The sequence below is a fragment of the Drosophila melanogaster genome, chromosome 3L (assembly GCF_000001215.4).
Source record: "Drosophila melanogaster chromosome 3L".
NCBI lineage: Eukaryota > Metazoa > Arthropoda > Insecta > Diptera > Drosophilidae > Drosophila > Drosophila melanogaster.
Genome location: NT_037436.4, coordinates 3,448,096 through 3,466,405, shown reverse-complemented (window position 1 = coordinate 3,466,405; position 18,310 = coordinate 3,448,096). Strand labels below are relative to the sequence as shown.

Genomic DNA, 18,310 nt, shown 5'->3' with positions numbered 1-18,310 from the left:
TACCACACTGCGAAGCCAAACGAGCAGCGTTCCCAGACTGCGCTTGGGAGTGTTACCATTCGCTAAAATTAGCACATATGTACAAATATTTAAAACAAGTTTAATGATTAATTGTGTTACTTTAATTCATCAATAACAAGTGTTTTAATTTAATAATAAACTGTCATATGTGCTTAGTTCAAATCATCTGTAGTATTCAGTGAAGGCACGAATGTTTCCAAGCAAACGGGGACCTCATCTTTCTGATTTATCACCATTTGAGGCAGATCACAGCCAAAATAGGCGTTATTTTTGACACAGAACAGGATTAGCTGGCGCCAGCATTCGTCGACGGCCAGAAGATGGGGATTCCCGAAGATGATCATCATGGCACGTGCTCGGGAAACGGCCACGTTAAGTCGCTTGCTGCAACGCACGAATCCCAAGGAGAAGCGGGCATCCATGCGCAGGATCTCTTCTGATGAACGCACCGTGGATATTAGTATAATGTCTCGTTCCTGGAAATAACAAACGTTAAGTGTGCACGTAATATCGATTTTAGTTCCGACCCCACCTGTCCCTGAAACTCCTCGACGGATCCAATCTTCGGCATGACCACGTCGGTGCCAATGAACATACTCCGAAGCATCTTCACCTGCTTCTGATAGGGCGTGATTATACCGATCTGATCGGCAGTCACATTGGCACGGTACAGGGCGATGGTCATTAGGAACACCTCCCTGACCTCTTGGGGATTGAACCAGGAAGGGGAATCGTTATTTTGCCTGTTTTCGCCAATGATTCCGTAAAAGAACGTGCCGTGCGCTTGAGGGATATCCTTTTCTGACTCAAATACACACCGCAGTTTACTTAGTAGGCGAGATTCCCTTGAATCCTTTTCGGAAAGAACTGGGATCAGTTCGTCATCGTAGAATAGCCTGCTATAAATGCTCATAATCGACGGTAATGCTCGGTAATTGTACAACAATTTGGTTAGCACTAGTGGATTGTAGCCGGAGCTTTCGGGAAATCGCTGAAGATCTTTTCGATACGGCGACCGTTCCAGCAATCTCTCCAGAAAGGATATGGAAAATCCCATTTTCGAGGCAATTCGACTGGTGACAATAGACTGCAGCTGGCGAGGATCACCTGAGAGAACAACTTGAGAGCGTTTCTTCGTTAGCATTACAATGGGTACCATTGTTTCTGGTTCGGTGCATTGACCAGCTTCATCGAACAGCACGTGAGTGAAATGGCCCGCTGGAAACCCCAATTGTAAAAAGTTTCCCAAAGTAGTGCAGGTGGAGATGGTAATGCGATGAGTACCTATAAACTTAGCTTGACAGCGAAGCTTCAATCCCGATTCGGTGACCATCATCTATAGCAAATATCAACAAAGCCAAGATTAATTGGTGTCCAATCCAAATGATAAAATTTTTCTACTCACTTTGTCCTCGCAACTGCCCACAGCACCGACATCACTTGTGGCGCAGTAGCTCATTATTTCCGGAGGAATCAAGTCTTTCTCCACTTGATTGTACGAAACGAGGCGAATGAAATCTCCCTGGAGCAAAGCTTTGCTATCGATGAGCCTCTTTGTCACCAAATCCGCTGAGCTGTTCGACGGCGTTCCCACCAAGATTCGGGCACCAGGCAGATTCCTAACCAACTGGAGTAGTGTCTCAATAAGTGTCATTGTTTTTCCACTGCCCGGAGGCCCAAACAGCACATAAGGAATGTTCTCCGCTTCACCGCGCAGTATATTGAAAACAGCACGTTTTTGGATGGAATTAAGCGACTGATTATACCACTCTAATTTCGAATCGTACAAGTACATGTCGTCATCCTTCATATAAACATCCAGCTGGGGATTCTCGCGCTTGGTTACTTTGCTGGGAAACAAGAAATCCTCGCCCATTACTCCTACAATTTTGGAGATGGCATGGTGTTGCTTGCGAAAACTGTAGCGTGAGAAATAGAACTCTAGTCGATAGTCCTCGCCATTATATTTCTCCTGGAAACTGGAATGGAATTTGAGTAAAATGCGATCGAAGAGCACCTTATGGATAATGCCCTCGTATGACTTGGTGGTCTGGGAATCGGGATCCGACCAGGGATTAATGACTCGCAGTGTATCGCCAATGACCAGCGACGGTCGACGCTCGGCTAGATTCTCGATCTGCAGCGTGAGGAACTCTCCGTCACGCAGAAAGTGTGCTCGGTCTCTGTCGTAGTTGCGAAAGTTGACGAAGCACTCGATCTCCTCGAGGTGTAGGAGCAATCTGAAACGGTGCATATAGGTTTTAATGCTTAGGGGTTCCGTGAGGAATGAATAGTGCTGCTCGATGGCCTTGATCATCTCTTGTCGCCGTTCACTAGTCAAACAAATTTGGCGCAATTCTTTGGGCACCTTAAAAGAACGGTAGTATTAAAAATAAGCATATTTTTTAATGAGAGGACTCCTTACTTCAAAGCAACCCAAACGCAGAGCAACAAATCTGCGCTTGGTAACAATTTGTTGTCCCGGGATTACATCCACCTTGTTGCACCAAACTTGGTTGGCATAGAACCGGGACCTCTCCTGGCTGTTACGACCGGGTGCCATCAAAGCTTCAGCTGCTATCATACGTTTCTCAGCTTCAGCGACTTCCTCCTTGGTTTTGCACACGATCACCGTGAAGACGCGCCTCACCTTGAGTAGATCGAAATTCAGCACGTACTTTTCGATTGCTTCCCCCAGGAACTGCGTATGGATCTCAAAGGTCACCGTTATTTCGGAGCCGCTGGATATTTCCTTTGATTCGAGAGGGCTGACCACGCTCAACTGAGACTCACTGTCATTGCAGACGGTGATGCTCTCCAGGCGCAAAGTGCGGTTTAGATTGTTGGTCAGCTTTAAAGATACGCTCTCCTTTTGCCAGAGCTCTGCGGTGATGAAACGATTTACACCAGTCACCGTCACTGCTTTTCCACTGCCGGATGATCCCATACTGCTCTGCTGAGTCAGCTTGGTAGCCCCAAAATTTTTCTCCAGCGGAGTAATCTTAATGGCGCGTCTCGTAAATTTGGACTGGGGAATTAAAACACACGTATAAAGAAGAAAATCGCAAGATTTTATGTTCCTTCTTTAACTTACATACTGGCACTCGATGAGATCGGCGAGCACAATGTCGCCCAGATGAAGATCCGTGCCTGTAGGCAAGTCTGTCTTTAAAATGTAGGTTTCCGGACCCAGCACAACCATGTGCACGTACACGCGCTCCACAATGCACTTTTCACCTTCCTGAATGCGGGTGGGAAACAACTTTGTCACCTCTAGGATTTCTCCCTGTTTGTCCACGAAACCGTCATCCAGCTGAATGTTGCACTCTAGGCGCACTCGATCTCCATTCGTTGGGATGAAGTTCATCTCGATATTGTCTAGCTCGACGGTCAGCTGTCCGTATTCCGTTTCGACGTCTATGGAAGATGCCAGACGCTGGCTAATCAGACCCAAAACGCTCCTTGTTTCGGTGTTAAAGAATGTCGGCTTTTCGTTCTTCAGGTTGTCTACAGCTTTTTCAATCTAATAGAAGTTAGGATTACAGATATTAAGCATTGGCTTTAACAAATGGCTAATAAATCTAATACCGATGAGCTTACCTCCTTTTGGCTTGTGTCCTCCCAGGAATGCTCAAGGATACTCTTCACCTTGACCACCCGCATGGCTTCCCCCGTTGTAAAAGTCAAATATTCCACTACACATCCGACGTGTAGATCCAAGATGATATCCTCTGCCACCTTCGTTTCGAATAAAACGTCTTTGTCGATGACTCCCCGATCGCCGTCTAGACTGGTGATCACTCCCTTTCTGGCGGTGCAGGAACTTTCTTTACTCACGTCCATTTCCGAAAGTCCATGCGTAAGCTCAGCGATCTTGTTACTTAAAACCCCATTAATTTCGTTTGGATTCGCCTTAAGCTGTTGATCCATCTTCTCCTCCATTAGTTTTTGGTCTAAAAAGCTATTCTCCCGATCCAAACTTTCCAGAATATCCTCCCGGTTACGATCCGGGTTCGTGAAAAACTTGCTAACGTATGTGAACATTTTTGAAAATGTTTCGCCGATAAATGCTCTGCCGTTCCTACTGCGCTGCTTTCTTGTCGAGACTCTCGTACATCCAGTCGGTTTCGCTGAGATAGCTCAATTCCTTGCGCAGATTCTGCAGACGCTTCAAGTGGTTCTCCGTCGTCTCCGCCGCCTTCCCGCCCTCGGTGGTTTCGCTCTGCGATTCCGCCTTGTCAGCTCCGATCTCGGGTTTCTTAGCCTGGAAATGTGGACCATCTGTATTGTAAACATTTGAGAACATACAATGTTACCTTCTATGACACCGAAGGCTTAAATATCCTACAATTTTCATTTAACAACATTTTGTTGTTTTACTTCTACGGACAATTTTTGAAATATTTAGAGAATATTTATTTATAAATTTAAATGTATTTATAAGAGCATATATAAAATAAAAAAATTAACATTTGTATACATTTTCTGTATGTTTTGTAACGGAAAATTAAAAACTTTGTGTTAGGGTTCTTGAATTCAATAGTGATTTGTTTTTTAGTCTAGGCTGTTAAAATAACTGCAAAAAAGCAACAGTTTGAATGGAGAAAAAGCAAACGAAAGTCTCAAGAAAAGCGACAGCAACAGTTACTCCTGCACTGCTTTCGTCTCCTTCTACCACGCCAAAACAAGGATGGCAACAACAACAAACTCATACCTCTGTTTCACTGGATTCAACGGGAATATTGGTGGCCGTACCGCTTGTAGATGCTTCTTCTTTGATGGTTATACTTCCGGATGCTTCGCTGGACATTGTCCAATCACGCGGATTTACCTTGGTTATCAAGCTGTGGACCAAATATGTGAGTTCCTTACCGGCTTTTTGCAAATGCACAGCCGGATTTGCTATTTGTACTCGTACTTACAAATATTCTTAACGCTGTTGAATTAGTAGATGCACTGCACTTTGAGTTTTAAGAGTTCAATGGGAAATAGTCATAGTATTCGAAAAAACTCTCGAGCAAAATTTTGAGCACAAAGCGTCTTGGCGAACTTTTAAGTGTGACCGGACTTAGCGGCGTAGAAAATATCCTTGGCTGTGGTATTTTCTTAAAGTGTGTCAAATTAAAGCGGTGGAATATGAAACGTGAGGAAGTTGCTTATGTATTTATATTTTCCTTATTTAAAAAAAGTTCTCAAAAATAAAATGAAACAAAAATGTAAAGTAAAGAACTCAAGAAAGTATATAAAATATCGGCAGTCCACATTTAAGTTTTTGTTTTTGGAATTTACCTCCTCACAAAAATAATACACACGAAGAACTTGTTCTTATTCTTTTATCTTTTTTTCAAGAGTACCTGTTAGTTATCTGTCACTTACATTTAAGAAATAAGCAATCAAATTCCAAAATATGCCAAATATCTTTCCGCAATCCGGAAAGTTTTTCGAGTATATGTGTAAAAAAGTCCATAGATGGTTTCTTTCTCCATAAATACCCTAGTGATCGATATTATTTAAGAGTATGTTCAATACTTTTCGCAGTTGAAATAATTTACCAATTAGGAAAACCAATAAAACCAACTGCCCTATGTCTGATGAGTAAGAAACTGAGCACCAGAGGCGATAAATGGTTCCCGTAAACAGCGCACGCCAGCGCCGAGGCCGCGATTCTATTGAAAAAGGTGTATATATATTTAATATATCTTTATGTACAACTATAGACTCAAAACAAAAATACCCCGCTCAACTGGATATTACAGGGTATAATCGATAACCTTAGCTCAGCCATTGTGATTTTCAGCAATCCACTCGCACGGTCACACTGCCTGTCCAACCCTCCCGCACCGTACTACTCGACAACGTGCTTGTGTGCAGAATTTCCTCGGCTAAATAAAACCAAAAATTGGCAAAGCGCCGTGTCAGATCTAGCCGTCGATTGCACAATTCCGGAGCAGGACGTCGTCGCTGGAGCCACCGAAGCGGAGTCACCATCAGAAGATCACCAGCACCAGGAGAACCCAGTGGACAGTCCTCCTCTTTTTCTTGGCTGCCGAGGCGTCGCGTGTGCGTATCTTTCAGCGGTGAATAACCCACGGCTTTTTGTTTTCGGCCAGAGGAGGAGCGTGTTGCAGTCGCAAACGGGAAGATGGTTAAAGCTAAAAAGGGCAAGAAAGAGATACTGACCAAGGTCGAAGGCGGTTCCTCGGTGGACGAAATGTGAGTCTTGTGCAAGTTCATGCCCACCTGCCAACTTGGCAAACTTTCTATCGCAAATTATTCAATCTTACAGCTCCGATGTGGACAGCGACCAGTTGAGCCTCAACAACAAGCAGAATCATGCCCTGAAGGGCAATCAAGCTGGCGATGACGATGTTAAAGCCGTGACCAAGGGGGTCAAGAAGCTTAATGTCAAGGGAAAAGGCAAAGCAGGCAAAAATGACGACTCCGATGAGGAGGAGGTGGTGCCCGCCAAGGGCAAAGCTTCTAAGAAGTCGGCTTTTGAGCTGCTAATGGACGACGACGAGCAGGACGAGCCAGCTGCCCAGGAAAGCCAGTCTGAGAAGGAGGAAAAGGTAGTGGTCTCCAAGCCACAGAAGAACGAAAAGAAGGGCAAAAAGGCCAAACGCAAGGGGAAGGACGACGACGATGAAGATCTGGACAAGGTTTTAGCTGAGCTTCAAGCGGAATACGCCGGCGAGGCTGCTCCTGCTGCCACTACTGTTGTTTCCCCCGAAGAATTGGCCGATGAGTTCTCCAAGAAAAAAAAGAACAAGAAGCAGGCCAAGCAGGCTGCAGTGGCAGAAAACGCCGGAGAGGATGAGGCCAGCGATGACGAGGAGGGCGGCAGCACTGTGAAGTCGGCAGCCCAGAAAAAGAAGGAAAAGAAGGAGCGCCAAAAGAGGGAGGCTGCCCTAGCCAAGCAAAAGGCAGCTACTGAACCCAAACCGAAGCCCGTGGAGAAACCTGCGCCAGAACCCGAGCCTGTGGCTACGGAAGAAGTCCAGCCCGCCGCCGAGGAAGAGGAGGAAAAGTCCAGCAAAAACAAGAAGAAGGGCAAGAAAGACAAAAAGGCCGAGCCTGAGGAGGAGAAGAAGGACGCCAAGAAGAAGGGTATGTCTGCCTCCATGGTGGCGGCCATGCAGGAGCAGCTAAGAAAGCGAAAGGAGGAGGAGGAGCGCCTGGAGCGGGAGGAGGCAGAGCGAATTCGCCTGGAGGATGAGCGCGAAGAAGCCCGCCTGGAGGCAGTGCGTCTGGAGGCAGAGAGGAAGGAGAAAAAGAAGCAGCGCGAGGCAGAGCGCAAGGCTCGCTTGAAGGCGGAAGGAAAACTGCTCACCAAGAAGCAGAAGGAGGATAGGGCTAGGGCACAGGCTCTCCTGGAGTCTCTAAAGGCTCAGGGTCTCGAGATTCCCGATCCGAACGACAAGCGACCCACGCGGCCAGGTATGTAAATGGCTTTCTTCCTAAATTTGTATGCCACGACCTCAGTTTTGTATTGCCTTGTAACATTATTAGCTTATTATCTCAACTAACTGATTCATGTCTTTCAGGAACTCGTATCCGTCCGAACAAAAAGAAGGGCCCTAAGGAAGAGGCCGCCGAAGAGGAGGCCAAGGCAGCGGAAGCGGAAGCCCAATCGGCCGCCGCTGCTGCCGCTGCAGCTGCTGCCGAAAAGGCCGAGGAAGAGAGGGTCAAGGAGAGTTGGGATGCCACCGATAGTGAGGCTGAGCCAGAGCCCGAGGAAGAAACGTCGCAGGCCACTAACAATGGCAAGACCGAGGCTGCCGAGGAAGAGAACGAAGATACAGATGACGATGAAGATGACGACGATGATGAAGATGACAGCGATGACTCCGATGGGGATAGTGACGATTCCCGTGAAGTATCGGTGTTGGCCAATGATCCAGAGTCACGACGACTGCGTGCGGAAGCCAGAATCCTAAAACGGCAAGCAGAGGCGGAAAAGAAGCGCTCCACCGACGAACTCAGAGCTGGAGTGGTTTGCGTGCTGGGTCATGTAGATACAGGAAAAACCAAGATCCTGGACAAACTGCGGCGCACACACGTTCAGGATTCCGAAGCGGGTGGCATCACTCAGCAGATTGGAGCCACAAACGTTCCCATCGAAGCAATTAAGGAGCAGACTAAGTACGTAAAGGCGGCCGCTGGATTTGAACATCGCTTGCCTGGTCTATTGATCATCGACACACCCGGCCACGAGTCCTTCAGCAACCTTAGGAACCGAGGATCATCCCTCTGCGACATAGCCATCCTGGTGGTGGACATTATGCACGGCTTGGAGCCACAAACCATCGAGTCCATTCAGCTGCTCAAGAAGAAGAAATGTCCGTTCATTGTGGCCCTGAACAAGATCGATCGTTTGTACGATTGGAAGCAGTTGGCCAGACGGGATGTGAGGGATGTTCTCAAGGAGCAGCAGAGCAACACACAGCTGGAGTTTCAGCAGCGCACAAAGGACGTGATCCTGCAGTTCGCCGAGCAGGGCTTGAATGCTGCTCTATTCTACGAAAACACCGATCCGAAGACATACATTTCCCTGGTGCCCACCAGTGCCATTTCGGGCGAGGGTATGGGCAACCTGCTCTTTATGATCGCCGACTTCTGTCAGAATATGCTGGCCAAGCGCCTGATGTACTCCGAGGAACTGCAGGCCACCGTGTTGGAGGTGAAGGCGCTGCCAGGTCTTGGAACCACCATCGATGCCATTCTGATCAATGGAAAGCTCCGCGAGGGTCAGACCATGGTTGTGGCCGGCACTGATGGTCCCATAGTCACCCAGATCCGATCCCTGCTGATGCCGCAGCCCATGAAGGAGCTGCGTGTGAAGAACGCCTATGTGGAGTACAAGGAGGTTAAGGCTGCGCAGGGCGTTAAAATCGCCGCCAAGGATCTGGAGAAGGCTATTGCGGGCATCAATCTGCTGATTGCCCATAAGCCCGATGAAGTCGAGATTTGCACGTAAGTTTTAAAGTCTATTATAATCTATTAGATATTTGTGTTATAAACTTTCTCATCATTTTAGAGAGGAAGTTGCCCGGGAGCTCAAGAGTGCCCTTAGTCATATTAAACTGGCTCAGACAGGCGTTCATGTCCAGGCCTCCACGCTGGGTTCGTTGGAGGCTCTTCTGGAGTTCTTGCGCACATCTAAGATTCCTGTAAGTAATATAAATAGGTTCTTAAATGTATTCTGTAGTTTTAAGTAAACCATTTTCAAAAGATGGCGCCATTCATACTAGGCACCATTTCTTTATCTATTAGGATTCATAGCATACTTTTCGGCGACAGAATGCCAAATGCTAACGAGGAATCTCATTTGCATTTAAAGGTATTAACTAATTGGTTTGATAATTGAAACGATATTAGCAGATGCAATCAAAGATTGCAGAATATATTTGCAGTTAGAAAAACAAGCGTTGGATGTAAACCAGGTTTTCTCCCATTTTCTGCTCAGTTGATTTACGCTTTTTCAAATTCGTGGAATTCCTAACACCCCTAACTAATAATGAAGTACACGTGCGAAATGAATAACAAGCGAATCAGAGGGATAGAAAATCTCCCAGGGGAAATGGAACTCAGACGATGCGCTAACATAATTTCGCACCGTTTGTTTAAACAATTAGCCAAGAGAATATTTTCGAGCCAGTTCCCTAAAACGGAGGGAGGGATAACCTTTTAATAGGTGGGCTCTGCAATTTATGTACACATTATTTATTTCTGCCCATGGCGGGTTATTTCTAACAGCTCGTATAGTCCGACGAGATAAACAAAATCTCTTTTCGGCCGACCAAAAAAAAAAAAGAAGCAAAATAAGAAAACGCATAGTACGCAGTTTGGAAAATTTGCCATTTTCTTGGCTACTTTTCGATATCGCTGGCAAATTGAATTCGGTGCGGCGACAAAGTTGTAAATTTTCGCTGGCCAAAAAACTATTTCGGATTCGGGAATTATGAGTGCGTGAGGAGGCGGGGGCCCCACGAGATTCTCTCCTCCTGTCTGCCAGACTACGCCGTAAACATAAAAATGCGTATTTTTGTAAACTGCAAACCCGGCCGTTCTGGCCACCAAAACGACGATGATGATGAGGATGATGATGATCATGGCTATGGCGATGTTGAGGATGATTCATGCTGAAAGAAGGCGAATGGCGGGCGCCCAGCCAAGTGAACACGCACTGTAACCATTTCATTTCGCTGTCTGCCCCCCAGTCTCGAGAAGATTGAACACCCAACTAAAAATACTGGCCGCTCTATATACCATATAGATAGATAGATAGATAGGCAGGCAAACGCATGTATATCTGGTATCTGGTCTGGTGTACATATGTATGTACATATATACTCGTATGGCCGCAGCGGATATGACAACTCAAATTCCAATTTAGCAAATATTTATTATTCCCTAGCAAAGGCGGCCCAATCAATTTCACACGCCGTAAATGAATGAATCGATCGAGATTGCCTCGCTTTTTAATGGAAATTAGATAATCAGAATTACTTGCCTTATGCGATTTACCATTTTATGTTTTTTTCGCTTGCCTCAGCTGCGGAAATGTTGCAGCGGAAGCGCGGATAAAGTGAACAAAACAATAAACAGACATATGGGCCATTTGATCCAAGACCCCGATATTTGAGCGTTCTGTTGTTTCAGCAATTTTCTATTTTTCGCCAGCCCCGCCACACACACACACACACACACTATTTTCTTTTTGTTTTATTTCTGCTGACACCACAAGCTCATTAGCGACAGCAACCCACACTTGCTAAGGTTTCCCACAGTCTCATCATCATCTCCATGCGGCCATGTGGCCATGCAGCCATCATTATCATAATCATTATCATCGGCAGGCCACAGCACTTTCCCAGGCCTTAAGGTTCCTAACCAAACGCACACACACACACACACATTCGAGCGATCCAATGCGATCCGGGCCGAAACGCCAACGCAATCTAAAGCACAGCGAGCTGAAAAACTATGCAAATTAGCCACCAAATGCAGCCACAGGGCGCGTGGTTGTGAACTGCTGAACTGAATGAATGAGCCACTGACTGGCTGACTGACTGAATGAATGATGATACCAGGCCAGGGACGTTTCAGGCCGCAAAGGGGTCATCGTTCAAGTATTCTCGATAAGTCTGACTATCTGATTTAAGGTGACTTTTAGAGCTCGCGAGAGCCATTAGTTGGCAATTTAGAGTTTTACTTAGCCTCCCTCGTATGTTTACTAAAGTGGTCTTAAATATGTGTAAGAGTTATTTGGATGAACTAAGTGCAGCTTGCTAAGCATGCTCTTTTGGATCTAAAACTCCAATGAATCTCCTTACACAGAGTTACTCTAGCCAATTAGTTGCTTAACCCTTTTTCGAGAGAGCTCCGCTCCTCTTCAAACTCTATCATATGGGATTCTCATAGTCTTGCGGCCCACTGAAATGATTTCCAAGTAGTTTTTCTGAATCGCGCCCATTAGATTTGATTTCTTTGGCTTTTCGGCCGGTCACTTCGGCTCTTAATGAATGAATTAACTATTTCTGCACATGCTGTCCATATGGCCACGGCTTTTTCGATATGGTTTGGTGTCGTCGGTTTTTGCTCAATTTTTTTTTTTTTGTTTTTCGGTTTTCCGATTTTGTCACATTTTAGACGAAAAATTTGTCGCCGTCATGTTTACTGCGCTCGTTTCGAAAATCAATTATGGCCAGCCGACTGACTGGCTGACTGACTGACTGAGTGAATGAGTGACGAACTGACAGAGTGACAGACTTCTGCTGGAGGCTGTAGATTCATTCATGATTTGAGCCAGAGATGCTGACCATGTGGGCCGACCACCGGCCGGCTACGTAACAAGTTTCGCCTTCATTTAAGCCAAATTTAGTAACTGGCTAACTGCCTAACAACATTCACAGACACTCTCAAGCGCGGGCTCTACCTTTTTTTGGACCGACTAATGCTATGTAAAATGCCATAAAACTTTATGGTTATCGCTGCCAGAGTCATTTTTCTAGGCACCCACATATGATGTCGACCATTTCGAACCGAAATCGGTATTCGCTATTTGGTGCTTTTGCTTTTTTCCTGCGTGGCCGTTGAAATACGAGCAGGGTTGCCAATTTATTGGCACTGCCAAACTGACGGCCGGAAATTGTCATTTGAGTGCTGGCCGCTGCCGTTCGATAAAAACGAAAAATAATAAAGAAAAACCGTTTAAAAGTTTTGTTTTGCTTAGCCCATTAATTTCTGACACGTCGCAGGTTGCGTTGATTGGCGATTGCCAATCAATCTTGCGCTTGCACTGGTCCACTAATTGGTATTCATGCGATCCAAATTGCACGGTTTCGGACCTTCTTCCGTCACCTGAAAAACGTTGAATAAATTCACCCGCTGAATGAGAACAGAACAATCAATCAGACCATTTTTATAGGATTATTCAATTAAACCTCTGGAACAGCTGAGAAGTTGAGATGTTTGCATTAATAATCAATATATTAATTGAGAATAAATAGAGAGAGTAGCAAAAGTAAAAGCAAACAGATCACAATCAATTGTATGGCAAACAAATCAATTACAAATGCTTTTATTCAACTTTTGTTTTTTAATTGCGTCCCACATATCGAGTGGCATTTATGGAATAGTTGCGTTTATTGTGTTGTTTCATTCATTTAGCAGATACATCTGCTTGTTTGTACAGAGATACAAAAATATATATATGCGCGGGCACGCAGATGCTCGTACAATAACTCATTTCATTGATCAAATAAACATTTGCTACACATTTCGATAAATTAAACACCCGGCCCCGCCCCCTTTTTGCCCCCCTGCGCGACAGGGCGTATCGGTTGCGGCAATAACAACAAATGAATGCTACCAAGAGCCAACTGATCAATGTCGAGCATTCGTAAAAATTCATTCATAAAAATTGACTGCACTTGTTGCCCAGCTCGATGGACATGTGGTTTGCAGATAGTGTGCGTCACCATCGCGATTAACCATTTATTTTATTCCCCTTTTGAAAATGAATAATTATATTTAATTACTTAGCACAAACTATAAATTGTCAGCCATTTAACTCGGAGGGTACTAAAAACCAAAATGTGTTGGCGGCTTCTAAGACTGGTCGCCAAAAATCGTATCTATTCTCTGGGCCAAATAACAGAACCGATAAAAATGCATGTTAAAATGCGCTTTTCCGCCTCCAGACAACAGTCGACATTCCTCGGTTACGTCATGGAAAATGTTTTCGCCAGATTTATGGTCCGTTGGCTGCACATTTTTATGATCGCCTGCCGGAAAATCCAAGCCAAAGACAGCATGAATGAGCTGCTGCTACCACTCACCATCGCACTGTCTCTCTCTCTCTCTCTCTCTCTTTGGGCCATTGCAAAGACCGTTATGCATTTGGCCTGCAATTTCTTTTGACGTTTGCAGTGTTGATGGTACCTGGGTGGGTACAATATTCAAGCCAAAGGGTACCTAGCCTATCAAAGGTACACTGCAATTCCATTATTCAAACCTTTATAATGGTATTGAAATCATACACACTCCAACGCTTATTCTTAAGCACTTTCTCAAGCTTGTGTAGATATTTTCAATTCAAAGAAATGTACCCATCTTTTTGGTACAACACCTTCCATTTGGTTCCCATCACTGTGTGTTTGCTGTTGTTGATGTTGCAGCGTTGGCTTCATTAACATTTGCACCTCGTAGCCATCAACGGCCAAATATAGCGGTGCTGCCGGCTGCCATTCATAAAAAGCTGTGTGCACCTCGGTGTGCAGCTCAGTTGGTTGGTTAGTTGGCTTGCTTGGTTAGCTTGGCTTATACAACTTGTACACCCGCAACGTGGCTGGGTTCATGTTCATTCATTCATTCAGTTTGGCAATCCACACACTCACACTGACCTGTCTTTTCTTTGCACAACAATGTTTCCCGCAACTGTTTTTGGCTTTTGTCTTGTTGTCTTTTTCATGAATGAAAAATATTGCGCACTCGAGAAATTGCTAGACGCTGGCTGTCTTCTTTTTATTGCTGAACAGCTAGCTACTGGTGTTGCCAAATAAGCTGAATAGATGTGCACATGTATCTGAGGAAAAGCGAATTCTTCAGGATCGTAAGCTTTTTCTCCCTGTATACATAAATTTATGTAACGCGAATTCTTGAGCATTTTATATTTCTTCAACCTCTCGACCTACCCCAATCCCTTTCACTCCATATATATGTATGTACATGTAGGTATGGGTATCCAGTGGGATCCAAAAAACCACGCCAGATGCTGTTGCTGCATTTGGGCAAAAATGTAATTATGTAGCCATCAACTATTCGTATGCATTCATTGTGCTGCGGTCGCCTTTGCCATAATTGTGTGTGCCACTTGTTGTTGCTGGCTGTGGATTTGGATACGGATTCGGATTTGGTAGGTGGGCCAGGTGGGCAGATATGCCGCGCAGTCAGTCGGCCGCAAATGTGTATGACCGACGTAATTTGATTCCCACATGCATTTTAATTAAAAGTAAACAACAGAAAGTTTCGCAAATACAGCTCGTCATGCTCGGCGACTTGTCGTCCGTTTGGGGCCGCCATTTGGCACCGCATTTGCACGTTTGCATGCGAAATGCTAGATGCAAAAATGCAAAACTATTCCAAACTATGCGAATCCACATCCACTGCCAATGATTGCGGTTTCGCCCACTCGCGGCAGAAGCTGCAGTAGCGGCAGTTAAGATAATTAGCCACTTTGGCCAGCATACTCATTCATACTCGTCTGGGTGGACAGCCAAGTTGCATGTGGCAGGAGGTGTGGAAATAATTAGGCATATTCACCGGTTTTTCTTTTTATCGAAAGATCAAAATATCTCTTCTACAAGATATTGTTCATATATCTGTAAAGTAACAATTAGTAACAATGGAAAGACACTTACTTACTTTCCTTTATGCAGTATTAAAAACGCAACTCCCTTATATCATAGATTGTTAAGAAGTTTTCTGACTAGAAACTAAATTTAGCTTTCGCTATCATAATCGTGTCATTTTTAAGGGATTTTAGCATACTCATTTCAAGTTCCACTGAAATAGTTCAACTATAACTTTTTTTTGTAAGTTAATTATTTGATAAAAACTTCTTTTCTGTGTTGCCAATTAGTTTGCACTTCAGAACGGCGGAAAAACGACGCAATTAATGAGCGAAAAGCAGAAATACCACGCAAATATCTTGGGAAATATTGACGGCACAGAAACTGGCTAGATCGGGTGGCGTGACGTCTTCTCGGGGGTCCATTCATGAATGGCTCGATGTATTGTAGATGGAGGAGGCGTAGGGTTGCAAGGGGTTGTTTGAATGCGACCCCAAAGAAAAGACCGGACCCAGAAAAGTCCATTGTTGGGTGCTTAACCCTCTGCTTCGCCCCTGTATTCTCGTGTTTTTTTTTGGACGCTCTTCGCTGAATTTCATGAATGAATTTGATTTCGCTGTGGTCGTGGTTCTCTTTCCCATGCTTAGCGTGTTTCGTAGTACTAGTTGGGCATTACGCCTCTTGGCAGGAAGGAAGTGAGGTAAGAAGCAGACAATGCCAATGTTTTCATTAATGCGACGCAGTTGCCAAAAACAACAAAAGCCATGTGCCCCATCAAGAAAACAACAAGAGCTAAAACGCAAGAAGATAGTCGAAGTTTTCATACCCTTGATGTTGAAACTGGAGGGAAGTAGAATTTTTTTTTCGAATATTGATTGCACTGCTACATTCATTTAGTTATTGAAATTAAGTTATATAAAAGTATTTGGTCCGAGTAAGAAATATAAGTCTGGGATATACATTTACAATAATACAACATTGCTAAGATTGTAGAATTCTTCTCTTCACTCTTCTGCTGATAAAACCCTTAAAATCCAAGGGTATCAAAAAGAAGGAAGGAAGAAGTGAATAATAAAAAAAAACAATGAATGAGTGAACCCAAGTGAATGAGTAAATGAATGAATGTATAAATGAAAAGACGAAAACAGAAACAACAACGGAAGCAATTCTTCCTGCCCCACACACACACACACAAGCATACCCTCACACACAGATACAATATCACTCGGCCACAGTTACACCGAATATCTCACAGATACTTTCCAGAGCTTATTGCTTAATTTTCATTCATAAACACGTAGCGGCCGTCTTTTTGGAAGGAAAGGAAGTTGAAAATAATAGATATGTGTTTGCACTGAAAGAGCCCCAAAGCAAAACGGAAGTTCTCGAGCAACGTGCGGCATTTTCTTAAATTCGACGCAATTTTCCAATTCCCTAACGAAGGTTTCCCTCGACATTAATCAGCTGTTTAGGCTGTCCGTCAGTCAGTTTAGTCGACATATGCCATTAATTTAGTTGTTTTTTCATTAAAATTGGCATTATTGGCAGCGCTTAAAAAAGGCACTGAACAATCGAATTATGCACTGTCGAAAAAGGGGGTATTTATGAGGTCTTAATACGCCACTAATTTGGGAAAGGCCTTCTAAGAATCTGAAAATATATTACTTTTATCACTTTTATGAACGCTTTTCTTCTTTATATTAACGATGCTGGTACTTTTCGCTCAGTGTGCTCACCTGCCTTGGCTTCTCGCCCGTGTCATCGATAACATTGAGTGGCGTTGCCACTTGACGTCAGCAGCCAAGGGGCGGTGGGCGTGGCCTTCTACCTTTGTCTTCCACGTTAGCCAGGCTCCCCTGCTAATTAGCCGGCAGTCGGTGTGCGTTTTCATTCGCCACTTACGCACTTCCCGCCCACAAATTCCGAGTAAGATTTCTTCCGATTTCTGGCTCTGCTCGCTCTTTTGGCCTTTTTGCCGATGCCAATTGTGGAAATGGGATTGGGAAATTGTGGATTTGGCTGCGTCAGTCAGTCGCACGTTCTGATTGTTTCTGCGAAATGATATTCAGCCGAAAGTCGACTGCCGGCTGCCACGTGGTAGAAACCCTTAGCCCACACGCCCATGTTCTAGTCCCATAGTAACGCACTGAAAAGTGAACTGCAACTAAATTTACACTTGTTATATTTTGTTAAACATCATATCAAACACTCTAATATGGTTACATTCATACGTGTTTCTTACCAAAATTGAATTTTATTCTACTGCTTCACTGCTTTTTTCATACACTCAGTATAAGTTTCATTGTTTTCTAAGATTTAGAAAACGGTTTTTTGAGTGCACAAATGGGGGCATTCGGCTATCACTTCCGTTTGCACCCGTTTTCCGCTTTACATGCAATCGAATCGACGACTGCTCTCTTTTCTCACCAGCTCAATTACTATGAGTTTTCTTGGTCGCTTTTGCTGCCACAATTGCATACAACAATAAACTTCCGATTTCATTCATTGTTTTGCTGATTGCAAAACTCTTTTGCTCTCTCGCTTTTTCCTCACTTTTTTCCGCATTTTCCCCATTTGCTTTCCGTTAGTTACACACAATTTCTTTTATAACAGCGTCAGCAGCTGAGGCGTTTCGCAGTAATGAATGAAATGCTCATGAATGGGTTAAGCTGTAATTGAATTCAATTTACAATCGAAACACTCGAGCAGAAAGCCAGCACTTCTACATGACGTCAGTGGATCGAGTTTGTGTTGAAAATTTTCAATACAAGCCAAGATATTTCAACTTCAACTGAATTAGCAAACAGTTATCACATTATCAGAAAGCTTTTTAGGACTCTTAGTTTAAGTCATGTATTAACGCCTAATTTATGCCTGCGATAAGCTGGCATTTAAATTAATCCGATTAATCTAGCCGATAAGCCGACATTTCAATTTATCAGACAGCTGTAAAAGAGAGAGTAAAACGGGTTGTACTGCCAGTTGTTAATGGCTTCAATCGCGAGCCTCTCATTATTTCGGTCTTATCAGCGGCGCGTGCATATCCGGTGGCGCAATTAAGGCGCTATCGACAGCGAATTCCATTGCCCCACTCACTTGCAGAGCAACCCACCCATTTCACTAAATCCACTCATTCCACCCAGGCCATTCAAACCATTCAAACCACCCAACCAACCCGCCAACCAGCCATCCATTCATTCATGTCAGACGCTCGCGCTGCTGCTGCTGTTATTTTTATCAATGATCATTTGTAATCATCTGCTGGCGACGAACAAAAAAAAAAATAAATAAAAATTGAACATCTTCGATGTGAATGAACCCATCGCCAGAGTTTTCCCCATCTCTTTCCAATGTCTTCTGGCCACTTGGACTTCTGAGAAATGTTTCACTTTGGCGGACGGACGGACGGACTGCTTGTTTAGTTTAGATTTTGT

General features: G+C 44.3%; 3 protein-coding genes across 9 annotated transcripts in view; 1 reads left to right on the top strand and 2 right to left on the bottom strand.

The window, feature by feature from the left end:
- Positions 1-91: 91 nt before the first annotated feature.
- On the bottom strand, positions 92-5,089 carry armi (armitage). Of its 3 annotated transcripts, none has more exons than NM_001014556.4 (8): positions 4,944-5,089; positions 4,736-4,865; positions 3,622-4,285; positions 3,116-3,544; positions 2,447-3,049; positions 1,427-2,389; positions 554-1,357; positions 92-497 (listed from the first exon to the last, which is right to left on the bottom strand). In NM_001014556.4, exons 3-8 carry the CDS (start codon positions 4,063-4,065, stop codon positions 174-176), a joined length of 3,567 nt encoding a protein of 1,188 aa, NP_001014556.1. In that variant the 5' UTR covers positions 4,066-4,285; positions 4,736-4,865; positions 4,944-5,089; the 3' UTR covers positions 92-173. The 3 variants fall into 3 exon arrangements, with proteins under 3 accessions (NP_001014556.1, NP_647816.2, NP_001246603.1); NM_139559.4 differs by having other exon boundaries at positions 103-497; positions 3,622-4,302; NM_001259674.1 differs by lacking the exons at positions 4,736-4,865; positions 4,944-5,089 and having other exon boundaries at positions 103-497; positions 3,622-4,058.
- Positions 92-5,091, bottom strand: CG46463 (uncharacterized protein). Its single transcript, NM_001382167.1, has 8 exons — positions 4,944-5,091; positions 4,736-4,865; positions 3,622-4,285; positions 3,116-3,544; positions 2,447-3,049; positions 1,427-2,389; positions 554-1,357; positions 92-497 (listed from the first exon to the last, which is right to left on the bottom strand). The coding sequence occupies exons 2-3, from the start codon at positions 4,829-4,831 to the stop codon at positions 4,103-4,105; spliced, it is 279 nt and encodes a 92-aa protein (NP_001369037.1). The 5' UTR covers positions 4,832-4,865; positions 4,944-5,091; the 3' UTR covers positions 92-497; positions 554-1,357; positions 1,427-2,389; positions 2,447-3,049; positions 3,116-3,544; positions 3,622-4,102.
- A 337-nt stretch (positions 5,092-5,428) lies between these two features.
- eIF5B (eukaryotic translation initiation factor 5B) overlaps positions 5,429-18,310 on the top strand; it is a 32,320-nt gene continuing 19,438 nt past the window's right edge. For 3 of the 5 annotated variants that reach the window (NM_001259672.2, NM_001259671.2, NM_143717.3), the window contains exons 1-4: positions 5,803-6,234; positions 6,308-7,458; positions 7,566-8,994; positions 9,059-9,191. In NM_001259672.2, coding sequence (NP_001246601.1) covers positions 6,164-6,234; positions 6,308-7,458; positions 7,566-8,994; positions 9,059-9,191 — 2,784 coding nt within the window. In that variant the 5' untranslated portion in view covers positions 5,803-6,163. Of the gene's footprint in view, positions 5,700-5,777; positions 6,235-6,307; positions 7,459-7,565; positions 8,995-9,058; positions 9,192-18,310 lie in introns of those variants that run through there. The other 2 variants (NM_001259670.2, NM_001259673.2) reach the window with 2 other exon arrangements.